At 50.3% G+C, this 15,453-nt stretch overlaps 2 protein-coding genes across 2 annotated transcripts; one reads left to right on the top strand and one right to left on the bottom strand.

Moving 5' to 3' along the window:
• The first annotated feature begins 4,741 nt into the window (after positions 1-4,741).
• Positions 4,742-12,036, top strand: CUEDC2 (CUE domain containing 2). Its single transcript, XM_010146924.1, has 8 exons — positions 4,742-4,836; positions 5,675-5,818; positions 6,137-6,198; positions 7,605-7,738; positions 8,878-9,048; positions 9,350-9,411; positions 11,048-11,108; positions 11,507-12,036. The coding sequence occupies exons 1-8, from the start codon at positions 4,763-4,765 to the stop codon at positions 11,651-11,653; spliced, it is 855 nt and encodes a 284-aa protein (XP_010145226.1). The 5' UTR covers positions 4,742-4,762; the 3' UTR covers positions 11,654-12,036.
• A 998-nt stretch (positions 12,037-13,034) lies between these two features.
• FBXL15 (F-box and leucine-rich repeat protein 15) lies at positions 13,035-15,157 on the bottom strand. Its single transcript, XM_010146923.1, has 3 exons — positions 14,907-15,157; positions 13,673-14,175; positions 13,035-13,302 (listed from the first exon to the last, which is right to left on the bottom strand). Exons 1-3 carry the CDS (start codon positions 15,087-15,089, stop codon positions 13,113-13,115), a joined length of 876 nt encoding a protein of 291 aa, XP_010145225.1. The 5' UTR covers positions 15,090-15,157; the 3' UTR covers positions 13,035-13,112.
• Between the last annotated feature and the right edge of the window lie 296 nt (positions 15,158-15,453).

Below are 15,453 nucleotides of genomic sequence, written 5' to 3'. Positions count from 1 at the left end.
GAGACAGCTCGTGCCCGCGGGTGCGGGGGCACACTAGAGATCAGTAACGCCCAAAGCTGCTCAGCCGGTGGGTAGGTAGGGTGGTACAGCCCAAGAGAAACACCCGCCGTCCACCCAGCGTGGGGCTTTGTGGCGCTTTGGCTGTGGCCGTGTGCCACGGGCACAAGTGGCAGCCGGGAAAACCAGCGTTCGCTTCCCGGTCCGCCCTGTTAAAGCCCCCAGAAACAAGTTCTGCTGCACAGTGACAGTGAGGGCACCAGTGCTTGTGGCATACACCCGTGATGTTCAGAGACTGCTGCAGGCCGGACCGCGGGCACTGAATGGTGAAGAGTATTCCCAGCGTGGCAGGGAATAGGAAAGGCTGACGAGTACACTGTTCTCGCATCCAAGTTAACCTCTCATGTGGTACATCTTGTTCCAAAGGATAAAGCTGTCCCCTTTGCATTAGGGGAAGCAGCACAAATGACATAAAGAATAAAGACACCAGCATACAGAGAATGATTCAGTTGTGCTCCCACTCCAGCTAATTCCGCTTTCCTTTCCCATAAAGGATTCCTGCGTTCATGGCTTGGGCCATGTCATAGGATGGACCGTCAACTCTTCTGCAGGCACTGAAGTGACTCTAAGCACCGGCCGTGAGCCGAGGTCCTTGCATAGGCAATACTTCTGCTCAGGTAAGGGCCCTGTGTCAGAGAGCACCACCAGTGCAGCCGTCCAGCGTGGATCTGGGGCGGGGTGAAGAGTCTGGCCACTGGCATTACTGTTACTGTAATTTAGTGGGACTAAGTTATTAACAAAAGCTTTATTTTAGTGTTAGAGCATTAAGCAGTTAACTGTGTTAACATGTGCAGAGACATCAGCCTTCTTTCCCATAGCAACCACACCATGAAAGTCCTTCCAGGGCTGCCTTTAGTAAGCAAAACAAAAAAATGGGAGCACTGAAATTACATGTATAAGGTGTTACTCAGGCTGGAAAGTTTTCTTCTAAGCCAGCGAAGTTTCAGGAGGTAAAGTAGTTCAGTGGAATGTAGCTACAGCTTGCTCTCTGTCCTAAGCACATCTGGCTTTGGAGAGATTTCCTCTGAGGCTGTACATCACAGGCTGCACTGAGACCTCCTTGTATCCCAGGGATCTGCACTTCCCATGCATAGGCACACGCACAGAGCTGCATGAGACGTGCTCTGTGCTTTCTCATAATAAGTTTTCAGAGAGCTCACAGTGAACATCCCTGTCCCATTACTCACTTCAGAGTAATTACTGAAACTTAAGCTAAAGGAACCTTCTCGAGGTGTTACAGTCATTCCCTCAGATTAGATTTACCTAAACTTTCTCTAAGCTGTTCTGATTGGCGTCAAAGATGTACAACACCCATCTCCTTCCACTTGCACATACCTCAGTTCATCAGTAGGCAAATTTATGGTCTCATAAAAGTTGATATACATCCAAATGGCAGTTCCTCTTAGCTCAGAAACATTTTCCTGAATTGCTCCCGTCAAGTCTATCTTGTTAATATAAAGTTCAAGGCACAATCAATCATTCCCATCCCTTCACACTGACCACTTGAGAATGATTACTGAAATTTGAGTTGAAAGAGCCTTCGGAAGTGATCTAGCTGTATGCAAACATTTCAGATTTTCACCCTTTCTTTTTTTAAGGAAAGCAGATTCATATGAATTGTACAAAAAGAAGCCAACTTGTCATGAGTATAGCCTAAGTAGATACTTCACACACCACAAGGATAATGGTACTTTTAGAGGGATATTATTTCTGCAGCTGTTTTTACAAAAAAAACCCAAACAAACAAATTTGACATTAACATGTTAGGGAGGAAAATGCAAGGGTGATGGAGATTACCACGTTGGCAAGACAGACAGTAGGGTGGCAAACTCTGTTGAGCTGCTGGCCAAAGTATCTAGGACAGAAAATGAGTAATTTTCACATTCACATTTTGAGAACTGTTACCACATTTCTGTGCCTGAGGAAATACATATGCGATGTTATGCTATGTGGATCAAGTAAGCACTCCTGATATTTCACCCCAAGCCTGCCTTAATGAGGTGACATACAGTGTTCCACGGCTCACTCGTCAACAAAACACCCCAGACACATGGAAGTAGCTTTTGTTCAGGTACAGCATGGTAACTCCACAGGAAAACACCTGAATATTTTCTAACACTTCACACCAGCATTTCTTGGGATTATCAAAAGTTGGGGAACGGATTCAACACCAGTTAGTGGCTGACCGTAGCTGCAATACGCCTGTTGCTGAATTATTTTTTTCTGTGTTTCTCTTGTCCCAGTCTGACACTTGCCTGCAAGTGCCTTTGCTTAAGGAGATGAGTGACTTTGCCTGTTCTATTGATCAGAATAAATTACCAGCAGCTAATTTATGGACCTCACAAAAGTGCCTTTGACATGGTGAATTGTGCTCTGTTGTTCAGGTAATTGGGTTGTCAGGACATGTTATTTGTTACTATACAGTTATCTCTTATAGAATATTGGCTGTTTTCATGGAAACGGACAAAATCTCTTAGTCTTCCAGTTCCTAGGATTTCATGAAAATGCTGAATAAGAAGGAAATAAGCATTCTTTTTGATATTAGTGACAACTTTTTGACTTCTATGTGTTAATTTCCCACCCATGATTTCTCTAAAAAAGAAAATTGCTTTTCTTGTCCTTGTAAGTTCAGGGGGCTTGGTGGTTGTCAGCATTTGCAGATTCAGCTTAAAATGGGGGAAAAACATCCTGCTTGGGACAGTGTTCTTGCCAAGAGTGAGATACAAACAAATCTTATCATTGGCCTTTTGATCCTTGAGAAGAATAGAACGATGTTCAACTTTTTTTCTGGGTATGTGGCAAAGATGACAGAGAGAAACATGGTTCTGACACACCACTAGAGAACACACAAAACACAGAAACAACAAATGGGCAGCGGGAAGGTGTTTTTACACGTGGTTGTTTTTACAGCCAGCTTCCACACTTGCAGGCCGTGACATCTGCAAAAGCGAGAAAAATGTAAACAAAGGATCCCCGTGAGGCTGAAAAACAAAAGCAGCTCAGGAGCTCACTTTGTGTGTTTGTGGGAGGCAGTTCTGTATGAGTGTGTCTCGCTGTTTGTGTCCTGGTGCTGTGAGGTTCTTTCTGTATTTGTCTCCCTGCTTCCCCGAGGGAATGGCACTGACACAGGGATTCAGTGAGAGATGGTCCTTCAGGTAGCAAACGCTCTATCTGTTCGAAGCCCTGAAGAGCAGAAGAGCACAGAGTGTGAATATTTCATGGGGAATCACTGCAGGGAGATGCAATGTGAGGTGCCATATGCAGAGCACTTTTGCATAAGCCTGTGCCACAGCTTGCTTCCTCACTATCAAGAGTCAAGTCACTAGATCCTGAGGGTGACCCTAACCAGAGGCAGGGCTGGGTGGCCTGGCTGTGCTCCCCTGGCCAACCCCAAGCAGGGGAGCGCGCGTGTGTTCTTGGCACCTGCAGTGGTGGCCAGGTCCACACAGAGCCCGAATGGGCCCTTGAATGAGACTGCAGATGGATCTGCCAACAGCCCACTGGGCTTTGGTTCTCTCTAGGTCCTGCCAGAGCCGTGCTGAGTGCCGTGGCGTGGTTTTGTTTATATCCTGCTAGCTCTGGAAGTCTCATCTTGGGAAATGCCATACCTTTTTGATTCCTATGGGAACACGGGAATTGTTTCTCAGCAGCCCACACAACTGCCCCCTGAGTTCTGGGTCAAACAGACCTGGTCAGGTCCTGGTGTAGTGGGAATGGGGAAGCTGCACTGGTGGGACCATGATGACCTTTGGGCACTCTCTGGCCACTGACCACATCAGTTTCTCTGTACGCAGGGCGAGTTTCTTGCCTTGGAAGAACTCAGTGCTTACACCAGGAGTTTGTCCACCTGGCAATTTTGTAGACCCCAGGGGGAAGGAATGGTTAAGGAATGACTTTTCTGCTCCTGATTTGGTGCAGGCCCAGAACTGACAGCTGAAGTAGAGCTGCAGGCAGCCCCCCCTCTGCCGTTGCTTCTGTAGGAGCTCTGTGATTCTTAGAACTCCCCTGAGTTTTGGGTTATCAAGCGCCCCTTGTTGCAGCTGCATCAGCTGCAGAATGGCTCATTTACCGAGCACAACAACAGGCTCCTGTTTGGCCAGGATTCCACTGGCAGTCTATGCCTGACCTGGAGACCTTTGATATTTTGGCTGGCAGACTAGTTGTCTGTGCCCTGCTTGGTATTTCCCTGCAAAATATGCTCTAGGTTGTCCTTTCTTTAGGAGACATTACCCTTCTTCCCACGCATTCTTGAGTCCAAGCATCACTTAGCTGGAAGGTCCACCCCTTTCTGCACTGAGCATGCAAACCCACTACCCACTGCCTCCACGCCTCCAGCTCTGGAGGTGTTTCTGAGGTCCCACAGCTGCATTTCCAGCTTTGCTTCCTGGAGGGAACATTTTCAATGTTCAGTACAGCTGCATACTGCCAGCATCGACATGAGCAGGAAAGACCCAAGAGATTGGGCTGCTTTGGGCTGGTATTTCTAGTGGATCCTCATACTGCTGCTTTTTGTGGATGTCTTTGCCTGCTGTTACCCAAGGATGACAAGACACGTTGGAGGAGTTTGTGAATTATTCTGAGCACACTTGCCTATACCGTGCATACCTTTTGATCTTGCTGATATTCTGATTTACTTCTTGCCTTTGCAATTACATGGAGTTTTCCTTTTCGTCCTCTTTTTTAGAGCAAAAAGCTTTAGAGAGACATGGAGCCTGAAAGAATCATTCGAGACACACTGACATGCTTCATCCAGTCCCACATCCCTGCTGCAGACCTCAGGTACGTTGAGATAGGAAAATCCAATATAATTGTTTTAGCTTGAACTCCGTGTTAATTGTCCCTCTGCACATTACACTGAACTCCAAGCAGAGCTTTGTAGTTTTCCTGTGCTTTGTGTTGCTTTTCCTTAAGTCAGATCCAGGATGCAGGTAATTTGCTTGAACAACTTGTTTAGCATTGCAATCTAGCAGTGTCATTTCTTTGACAACCAAGATGATTAATTTCCTGTCCAGTAATAGACATTAGAATACGGAATTCCCTTCATGCCATAGTGCTCCCAAAGGGCTTTCTGAGCAGCATAATGCTATGTCAGGACTCTCCCTATTTTGAACTCTGCCTGCGTGCTGATACAGCCATCTTGAGGCTGGAACACAACAGCTGGTTCTGCAGCCTGTGGCAACAGTGGCACAAGTGTGGAGAGCAGCAAGCAGAGAACACTGCATCCCATAGAAATTGCAACTTGACAGAGTTTGAAGACCTCCTGAAACACCAGTCGGCATAGAAGGTCAGGGTTTGAGCATTTGTAATGTTTTGGCTAGCTCAGGTGAAGCACCTACAGGAGCACAGCCTCTGGGCACATGCTGGGCCTTTCATTCAGGGCTGCCCAGGAGAGGGGACAGCATGTAGGGCTTTTTTTCTGTAAATGCTTCCCACTCAACCACTGACCACCTGCTGCCTGCCTTTACTGGTGGGATCTGCCCATAAGATACAGCCCACATAGGTCCTTCTGCTGCTCTATTAGAAAGACACGAGGTTAAGGATTATGGGGATGAATGGAGAGAGGAAAAAATGGGCCTGTTGACCCTGCTGCCATGTCCTGTGTTCTCTTTGTCTCCAGTGGGATGGATGATGTTTTCTTCTCTTACATCACGGGTGTCCTGGAAGAACTGGGTTCACCTGAGTCCTCTGAGGAGACCTTTGACATGGACACCTTTGTGGAAATGATGGAGGCATATATTCCTGGTTTTGCAGAAATCCCCAGGTATGTGAATGTTACTGCTTTGTATGTACATGCCGTGCACTGGGGGCCTAAAGCCAAGCCCCTAAGTACCATAAATTCTTTTGCTGTACCCACTTGAAGAGGTATTAGTACCAAACCATTATGACTTAGTCCGGCTTTGCTTGAATACACAAATGCTAATCCCAGTATAGTTTGCAAGCAAGTCCTTGGCATTCTGAAATACAAGTTTATTTTACTGGGCTTCTCATCAAGCTTTGTCTTTCTGTAAAGAGGTAGCCAAGTAGGTTAGGCTACTGCTTTTATTCCTCACACTAATTATACAGCTTCTGTCTCTTGCAGTGGGGATGTTTGTGAAATGATGTTCTCTCTCTCGGAAAGGCTTGGTGAAGCTCGCAACAAAGGTGAGTTACACAGACTATTTCAGCACAAGAAACTATGTACATGTATTCGGTATTAGCATTTGTAGTTGAGCAGTGTCACAGGATAAAATACAATCTTGTTTGCTTCATTTAGGATATCATAAAGTAGCCTGAATTGGTTGACAGTTTGTTTTTGTGATGTTCAGTTGGGTTTTTGTTATTAATACGTGAGATATTTGAGTCATATGGAATACTGTCTGAGACATACTGGGATGAAAAACTGTATGCCAGATCTCCAGATACCTCTGTCAAGATCAAATCCAGAGTAATAAAGAAGAAATAGATACTGGGCTGTTTGCTGAAATTCTGCTCTTGGTTAATTACGGAAGTGAGGATTTCTGCCTGCCTCTGACACTACCACTGGGCAGCCCATGTCAGGTGCACCACCAGATAGAGAATCCAGCTGATTACGTGACCTTGAGCATCCTTAAAGCTCACATCCCATTCACCCTGGCATGGGTGCCAGCATGATGTGTTTCAGCCTGCACTATGCAGGATTGCAGAAGACTACACTGTCCCAGTGGTCCTTTCTAACCTCAGCATTCCCAGATCCCCTGGATTGCTATATTGATCAGCCCTAAAGGTACTTCCCACTAAAGAATGGATACGTGAAGTGCCTGGATAGTAAACCTCTTGGGACACGCCAGTCTGCAGTTTGCTTATCTAGCAACATCACTGCTGTCTTAACAAAAGCCAGAAGGCTACACCAGCACAGGACAGTTCTGTCTTATCCTACTTGCTGCTTTCTTGAGCTTGGCAAAGCCTACTGCTCTGCTCTGGTCCCCTGCACCCAACCCTTTAAGGATCCTGATATAGCCAGAGTGGAAGGACAGCATCATCCCAGTTTCAGAGAGGACAGAACAGAGGTTAAATTATTCTTCTTACAGCGACACAGAAAGAGCCTGTAAAGAGAGATGCATCCAAGTAACCTGATCACAGGCTGTGCTGGCTCACATACAGCCTGGGGACTACCAGAGTGCCTTTCCTAATTTAAAATCAAAACCACATCTTAGTTCAAAGTTCAAGCAAACACCAGGGAATTCTTAGAAATGTAACAAAAATACTGTAAGTATCCACAGCCAAAGGGCTAGAGGGCTGAGAATTGACAGCCAGAATTGAATTTGCAAGCAGCCCATGCCCGGTAAGGCCAGGAAATACAGCGCTTGGGCAATCCAGTGCGCAGTAGCACTGCCTTCCTGCAGGTCAGTGTGAGCAGACCTGCAGTTATCCCCACTGAGGGCAGGAGGAACAGTAGCGCTTCCCAACCTTATCACTTAAGAAGGCATTTGCTGTGGCACACAATGCCCTAGCAATCTAATGCCAACAGAAAGTATGGAGCTCCAGCCTTAGCGGCACTGTTCCTCAGGAGATACTACTATGTCTTTAAGAAAAATCTGACCAAAAGGCTGTGGAAAGCGGAAGTGAAGCACCCTCTGAAGACCTGACCAAGGCCCAGGAGCCTGGAGCTGGAGCCTGCAATGGGGAAAGGCTGTGTACTCCAACAGACGGAGCCAGGGCACAGGTATGAGCACCCCGCAGAGGAGCAGGAGCACTAGGGACAGAGTCACCCAATACTAGGCTACCAGGGCCACCTGAGGGCATTTTCTGGTTCTGGAAGGAACCACAGCATAGGCTGTGACACAGCATCCCTGGTGTCTGTGATCTCCTCCACTGTATGGCCTGAGCAAGACTGCGTCAGTAAGTGGAAAATGAAAATTATGTGCTAACAGAAGAGTATGAACCATCCCTCTGGCTCATCCTTTCCAACCACTGGAACGGATGAGCCAGAGCTATGGGCAAGAGAGCCTGTCCCAGTGCCCTCGGAGGTCCTACAGCAGCACCGCAGGGACACCTCTGCAGTACTAGCTGGGCTCCATCCCACTTCATCCTGCTCCCCTAGCCTCATTCCACATTTTGAGCCGGATCACCATTTCTCTCCCCAGCTATCACGCAGTATCTGCACAGGAAGCAGTCACGTCTGGGTGTCAGTTCCAAAGACGGCGGTCCCACCCTCCATGACCTGTGCTGTGCACCTACTGACCTATACCGCATTGAGTCACTGGTCCAGCGGTCCTGATCCTGCAGCACCATTCAGCATGGCCCACGCTACAGCCATTGCAGCACCTGCCAGACCCACCCCCCCTTCCCCTACACTCTGCCTGCTGTTTCTCCAGTACTGAGCTCATGCTGCTCTGCAGCTCAGTTATTCTGTGTCCACAGCCTTCTAGCAAACGCTGCTGCTGCGCTTCCTTCTGATGTAGCCACGGGTCACTGTTTAGCAGTCCCTTCCCCCTCTGACCACAGCACATGTAACTTCACAAGGTGAGGGGGAGTTCGAGCATTCGCACCCAACATCCAGAAAGCTTGCTCCTGAGGAGACACTTAGCATGGCCACGCAGATGAGCCAGTTCACAGCAGCCCTGCTTTAAAGAAGGTTGAAATACAGGGGGAAGAGGTTAAGGAAGGGTGATGCTTTGTCCTTGCAAAGATACAATCCCGTTAGCTTCAGGAATGGGATTTAGTCACACTTGCGAGAAGAGTGAGCGTTCAGCTAAGGGCAAACTGAATTTTCTCACTTAATGCCAAACCAGAGAGGCCCTTTTCAATAGCCCCCTCCTTACTACATCCCCAGCTTACGTCTGTCTCTGTCGCTCCAACTAGGAAGGCGATGACCTGAAGGATGGGGTGGAGCTGCTACTGGAGATGTTCCCGGCCTGCACTGTCAGCCAGGCAGAGAAGGCACTTGCCATGGCCTTGGGGAACTTGGAGGAGGCAGTGCAGTTAATTGTGGAGGAGAAGGTGGAAGTTGGCCCAGCAGGTGCGAGTGTGAAGGTACTGTACTCTGAGCTGGGTGGCAGCAGACCAGGGAGCAGCACAGAGCTCAGGGATGCACTGGCGTCCCAGCTGTCTGCTGTGAGCAGAAGCTTCAGCTGCAGCGCACCATGAGCCAGGGGGAATCACCAGAGGAACAGCCCCTCTTCCCCCTTGGCTTTCCAAGTACAGGCTGTGCCCACAGCTGAGCCAGCAACCCAGCTGCAGTCTTCCACCAGCAGCTGGGCTTAACAGGCTAGCAGGGGGGAAGCTGTACATTCCAGTGTTGTGCTCCTCACATGCCTGCCTTGTCTCCTCCCAGGAACTGGTGCGGCCCCGCAGAGCGCCCAACCATGAGGAACTAAAACAGGTTATCCTACAGAAGTAAGTACCCAGCAGCAAAGAGCCCCTTATTCTCCCATCAAGCGAAGTGGCAGTTTGAGGAAGGTCAGAATTACAGTGTGGTCTATAAAGAACTTGGGGTGTACAATGCTTAGAAAGGATGCTGTGAAACTGATTTGGGTATAGCTGAACACATCTAAGTACCAATGTAATTATTAGGTGGAAAAAAAAAACAGGTTTAGGTTTCTTTTAGAGCTCTGGCACAGAAACAGGTTACCTGCACCTGCTCGGTCACAGCACTGGCTGTGTTTGAGATTTCAGGCTCTGCAGGTATACTGCAAGTCACAGTACTCTCAGCTGAGGTTCTGGTTAAAGGTTCAAGGCACAAACATCGTGCTGCAGCTCAGGTAGCACATGGTGACTCGTAGAACTACAGCAACTCATTCATACCTGGTTCCTTGGAGACAGTCCAAACAAGGCTAAAGATATCCTTAAGAGACTGCCTGTACAGCAACACTGGGAAGATTAAATTTCCGTTGCTGAAGGTGTGAATTAAATGCATTTAAAGAATCCTCTCTGAAGTCCCCCTGTGGACTTCTTGGGAATGAAAATGGCTTTAGATTGGTTTGCCTTTATTCATTTCCAAAAGCATTTAATTCTCAATAGGAGAACCCACACTGTGGTTTCATCGATCCATCTTAAGATCTCAGCTTTCATGAATATGCTCTTGCGGGCATGCGGATTCCATGTGTCTATCCAGACATAGCTTTTCCACCACTTCACATCCTCCCCAGTGACAGAATAAACAGCCGACGGGCTAGGGAGGATAAAGTAAGGCAGAACAGCATCCAGACAGAATTAACAATCCTCGTCCTTGCCTGTCTCCTGTGCAGGCTTGTTTCAGAGTAACACGCAGGGGAACAGAAAAGCACCAACTGCTAGTTACGTTTCTGGGAACTCCACTTTAATGACATTTTGGTAACATCCTGTACTTTAAACATCACTCAAGCACAGGTACAGAGAGCAGATCACCATAGCTGAAGACACACAAGTGCAGCTATACTAACTACTGAGGGAGAAGTCACAGTCGGTTGTGCTGTCCGCCTGCTAAAGCAGCGCCACGGTCTTAAGTTACTCAGCAGTACAGCAAGCAAATGCTTGGGCCCTGATCTTTGACGCAGGGAATGAAGTGGTGCTTTTGCAAAGTTGCTTTCAGCACAGACCTGTTTCCTAGTCAAGTAGCAGGTGGAATGTGAAAGGAACACCATCTCTTCAGGGCAGAAGCAGCCAGCTTGGTCCTGTCAATCTCACCTCTGTCTCACTGCCATCACTTGAGCTGAGAAGGAGCAAAGCGAGTCCAGCAGCAGAGCACACCAGACCTCAGCACCTCTCTCGCTTCCCCGGGGCTATCAGCATTCTCAACAGCCTGAGCTTTCAACACCCTTCACATATGGCCAGGGATGCTAGTCCAGGAGAATCCTGCTGGATTTTTACCAGAAGGATGACCCTCTTCTTGCTCGTTACATCCAGAGGGGAATGTTAAGTGCTCCTGGCTGCAATCTAGGCAAGTAGGACACGTTGCACAGCCACAAACCAGCCAGGGAAAAAAGGGCATAGGTTGTGAATAGCCCCTGGCAATGCATGTTCCAGTGCTCACTAAATGCTTCTCGTGTTCCAGGTACATGATGGTGGATAGTGCAGATGACCAGAAAACACATCGGCCAGCTCCACCCAAAGAGGTAAGAACAGCAGTCCCGGCTCAACAGCAGTTTCAATGGCCCTTGGCTACAAGGTTTAAAAATCAGGCTGCAAGTCCAAAAAGCAAAGGGGGCAGGCTATAAAGGCAGGAGCATTCACAGAGCTGCAGATCAGAAAAGGGGGAGGATGAGCTTAGCTTAAGGTGCTGCAGGGTCTGTCAGTTCCTACTATTCCTGACTAGCATGGCTCCTGCTCCTCCCATCTCCTTATCAGTTTTGGCCAAGATTCTCAACACAAAGGATGGGTAAAGCAGCCCACACCAGTCTTCTTGCACTCCCTCCCCCGCCCCCCAGAGCACAGCTCTGCTTCTGCTTGTCCCCTCCCTTTCCCTAGCAGTGTGGCTGGCTGTCCACTTGATGTTAATGTCTTTCCTCTCCAGGCTCCCAAGAAGTTGATCCGCTATATCGATAACCAGGTGGTGAGTACAAAGGGAGAGAGGTACAAAGACATCAAGAAGCCCGAGAGCGAGGAGATGAAGAGAACCTACATCAGCCTCAAACCAGCCAGGAAGTACAAGTTCCACTGACAGCCAGGTCTTGCTGCTCTTCAGCCTCCACCTCGCCAGCCAGGCATGGCAGGATGGACATGTGGCACTAGGGACGAGGGGACTCCTCCACCTGCCACTAACTGGAACTAACCTGGGAGCCAGCACACCGCTTTCAGCTTCCTCAACTAACCCAGCTGACGAGGAGGAGCCTTCTCCTTGTGTAGCTGTCCCTCTGCCTCCAGGGGCACACCGCAGTGGCTCTCCGAGGCCTGAGCATTCTCTGCTATTCCTTGCATGGGACATTTTTAGATCTAAGATGTGGCTTGTGCTTTTGCAGCAAGCTTTTTACAAGTCTGTGTGCACTGTTGCTTTAAATTGAGTGCCAGTGTTAATAAAGATAATGCGAGTTGGTGTGTAGTTCAGCCAGAGCATACACGTGCTTTAAGGATGTTGCCTCCAATCCCTCTTGGGGTCAGAGACAGGAGCAGGGTCATCCTCTCTTCCCCTAATTACTCTTCACCACATTCACCACAAGATGCAGCTGCTGTTTGGTTAACCTAGCAGATACAAGGGATGAGGCTGAACTCCAGACCACAGCTAGGTTCTCCCTGCCAACACAACCTGCAGCACTCTATAAACTCCAGCTGACAGCACAGCCAGGGCTCCTGCCATTTCTCACCGAGGTCGAGTGCCAAAGCTCCAGCCACATGACAGGAACAGGATATAGTAGCAGGCCGGGGTGCTACTCAGTGTTAAGTCAGTAGCTGGAAGAAACAAATGGCAATGACCAAGTGTGTTCAGTGACAGCACAGCTAGGTTTGCTGGCTTTCTGTCAGTGAAACTGCAGTTAGGAGCATGATCCCCCTGAAAACAACTCCTGCCTTGCACCAGCCTAAACCAGCACCCTAGGCCTGAACAGACACACTGCCTGGGCCGGGGCCATGCCAGCCTTTGGGTGACAGGCTAGACAGTGGCCACAACCTGGAGCTGGGCTCACTGCCCTCCTCCTGGGGCCCAGAGGGGCCTGCCCTCTCCCAGGAGGAGGGCTGGTGACTTTTCTCCTTTCTGCTCCAGCTGGCCTGGTTTGTTCCCAACAGCTCTGATGGCATACCCTGCACATCCACCCCAGGGGACAGTCCCCATCACTCTCCTGCTCTCTGGACAGCTGCCACTTAGAGATTTAAAATACAACAAATAATAAACCCTATCTATTAGCTGGCCTGGCCAAGGCCTATTCAGCACCATGATGTTCCTGCAAGTCACTCGCTCTCTCCACACCACTGCAGAGGGAGTTACTTTCCCTGGAGGCACCAGAGAAGACCACTCACAAACACTCAGTGGCTGTGAAATAGCCCCAGAGGAAAGCGAGAGCCCCACTCGGGCCAGCCTTGCCAACAGGACCAACCTCTCTCTCTGCATGTCTCCACAGCAGCCGGTTCTGGCATCCTCCTGGGATCCCACCGTCATGTCAGTCCCCCCCTCCCCAGCAGCTGCAGTTCTAGATCTGGAGGTTGATGAAAGGGGCGAAGCCAACCACGTCCTGCAGGAGAACAAGAGCCCTCTGCAGCGGAGGCTCCACATCCAGCTCCACCCCACGGCTTCGGAGGATGCTTAGGCTGGACTCAGCCACGTTGTGACAATGCTTCACCTTCAGCGAGCGCAGCTTGGGACAGTACTCAGCCAGGACCCTGTCAAGAAACAGCATCCATGGGTTGCAAGCCAGGATTCCTGAGTGCACCATTCACCTCCTCTACTCCCAGCAGGCCAGCGCTCATGACTGTGCCACGCACACACCATCCTTTGGGAGCGGGATCTTGATGGTCTGAGAGAATCTCAAGGGACATGGTCAGATCCCAGACCCACCCTCATGACATGCTGAGGAATTTGCTGTGAGTAGCACACAGTGCCTCTCCAGAAAGGTCTGCTAGTGGCTTCTCCTCCAGACCGAGCTCTCACTGCTTTCAGCATGAGGAAATCCGACTTTTCTCTCTGGTTCTCTTCATCTCCCCACCCCAGACACCTGCCATCCCCACCCCAGCTCCCCACATTGCTCAGTACCTGATGGAGTCATTCTTGACTCGCAGACACCCCGTGAGGTCCAGGTGCTCCAGCTCAGGGCAGCACTTGGCAGTCTCCTCGACTGCCACGTCGCCCACGTTAGCATTGACAGCCAGCGACAGAGACTTGAGCCTGCTGCACTTCTGCACCAGGTAGCAGATGGCCTCGTCCTTCAGCTGGCGACAGGCTGTCAGGTCCACAGCCTCCAGCGCCTTGCAGTGATCAGCCAGTCTGCGCAGGGACAGGCTGTCCACCCACTCGCAGTGAGCCAGGGAGAGCCGGCGCAGGTTGGGACAGCTCAGCGAGATGGCCACCAGCGCGTGGCGGCTGAGCTGGGCACAGCCCTTCAGCTGGATCTGGTGCAGGTGGTGGTTCTGCCCGATGACCGGGAGCAGCTCCCTGTCCGTCAGCCAGTCAGAGCAGTTCTGAAGCGCCAGCTGCTGCAGTACTTCGTTGTCCTTCAGCAGGTTAACAAACGCAGCTCTTGGGATTGCAGGTCCGATCTGTGTGGGGAACCCAGGAAGAGTGAGGCATCCCCCAAGGTTTTAGATCAGTCTGATCTCCAACAGAGACTCTCCCCTCCTCTCTCCCACTGCAACAGAGGTGACCCAAGCCACCCACTCCTCACCCCAGGGCAAACCCTGACATCAGGCTCTCCTCCCCTCGTGCCAAGGCTATTGCCACAAACCAGAAGATGCTCTGGCTTCTCCGTCCCCCACCATCACTGCTGCATGTACATACTTGTGATGAGCTCCACACCTGGGCTCTGGTAGACCACTCTCTGTCCTCACAGAACAGCAGCTACTCCTGCCTTTCCAAGGCCCAGGCAGTCTCTCCCAGGGCCTGCACAAGCTTTCCCTTGACACTAGACACAGAGTTATCTCCTGTCAGACCCACCCTATTGCACAGCCTCATTAAGGACCAACAGGCTGTGCCATTCTGGAGCTGGTTTGTGTTTCTGCCAGCTGGTGCCCCATAATGACCTGGGTGGAGCTTCCAGGCTCACTCCTCCCAAGGCTTCTTGCTAAAGACACCTGCATTGCTGGGCCCTGAATCACTGCCTCTCCTCTCTGAGCCCATCTGTCCAGTCTGACACCCAAACCCTTAACCGAGCTCCTGAGCAGAAACCAGCCTCCCTGCCCAAGGTTTCTCCTTCCCACAAAGCCAGATGCTCCCCTGCTAGCTCCAGAGCAGTAGGACATCTGCGTCTCCCAGCCACAGAGCCATCCAATACCTGGCTTGAGTCAAAGCAGCGCATGTTGGCCAGGTACAGCTGGATGAGAGACTGGAATGACTTGCTGACCCTCTGCAGGCTCAGGAGCTGCTGCAGTGGCAGATGACAGAGGATATGTGGAACCAAGATGTCTTCCCAGGGCAGGTCCAGGAGGCATCCCCTGGAGGGGGTCAAACTCATCATCAGATGCCAGGAAGCCAGACTACGGTGGGAGCTGTGCTAGATCACCTCACACCTACTGCCAGGTGTCTCTAGGAGGAACAGCCAGAAAGAAAGTGTTGGTGACATCTCCCACAGTCAGCCCACAAGGTAACCGCCCTGACTAGCCATCAGCAGGTCACACACCTGCCACCTACGTCACCTCCTCCCCAGCCTGGGACGTTCACTGCTCAGGCATCCGAGTCCACCTGCCTGCACTGCCCCCCAGGAGAGATCAGGTGTGGCTTCCCACTAGCTGCTGCAGTAGTCCCTGTCCCCCAGCGAGGCGGCAAGTGGCTGCTGCAGCATTACCACGCCACCCGCAGGCGGCTGTGCCTGGCTTTCACGT

The sequence above is a fragment of the Eurypyga helias genome, unplaced genomic scaffold (assembly GCF_000690775.1).
Source record: "Eurypyga helias isolate BGI_N326 unplaced genomic scaffold, ASM69077v1 scaffold36322, whole genome shotgun sequence".
In the NCBI taxonomy this organism is placed as follows: Eukaryota; Metazoa; Chordata; class Aves; order Eurypygiformes; family Eurypygidae; genus Eurypyga; species Eurypyga helias.
This window is presented reverse-complemented; position numbering and strand designations above follow the sequence as displayed.

What these genes read in the sequence shown, in the direction of transcription:
- CUEDC2 (XM_010146924.1), top strand. Translation starts at nt 4,763, where the DNA reads ATGGAGCCTGAAAGAATCATTCGAGACACACTGACATGCTTCATCCAG. An exon ending in ATCCCTGCTGCAGACCTCAG is followed by an intron (nt 4,837 to 5,674) that starts GTACGTTGAGAT and finishes CTTTGTCTCCAG; the next exon opens with TGGGATGGATGATGTTTTCT. An exon ending in AAACAGGTTATCCTACAGAA is followed by an intron (nt 9,412 to 11,047) that starts GTAAGTACCCAG and finishes CTCGTGTTCCAG; the next exon opens with GTACATGATGGTGGATAGTG.
- FBXL15 (XM_010146923.1), bottom strand. Translation starts at nt 15,089, where the DNA reads ATGATGAGTTTGACCCCCTCCAGGGGATGCCTCCTGGACCTGCCCTGG. An exon ending in GCTGCTTTGACTCAAGCCAG is followed by an intron (nt 14,176 to 14,906) that starts GTATTGGATGGC and finishes TTCCCCACACAG; the next exon opens with ATCGGACCTGCAATCCCAAG. An exon ending in GTCAAGAATGACTCCATCAG is followed by an intron (nt 13,303 to 13,672) that starts GTACTGAGCAAT and finishes GTTTCTTGACAG; the next exon opens with GGTCCTGGCTGAGTACTGTC.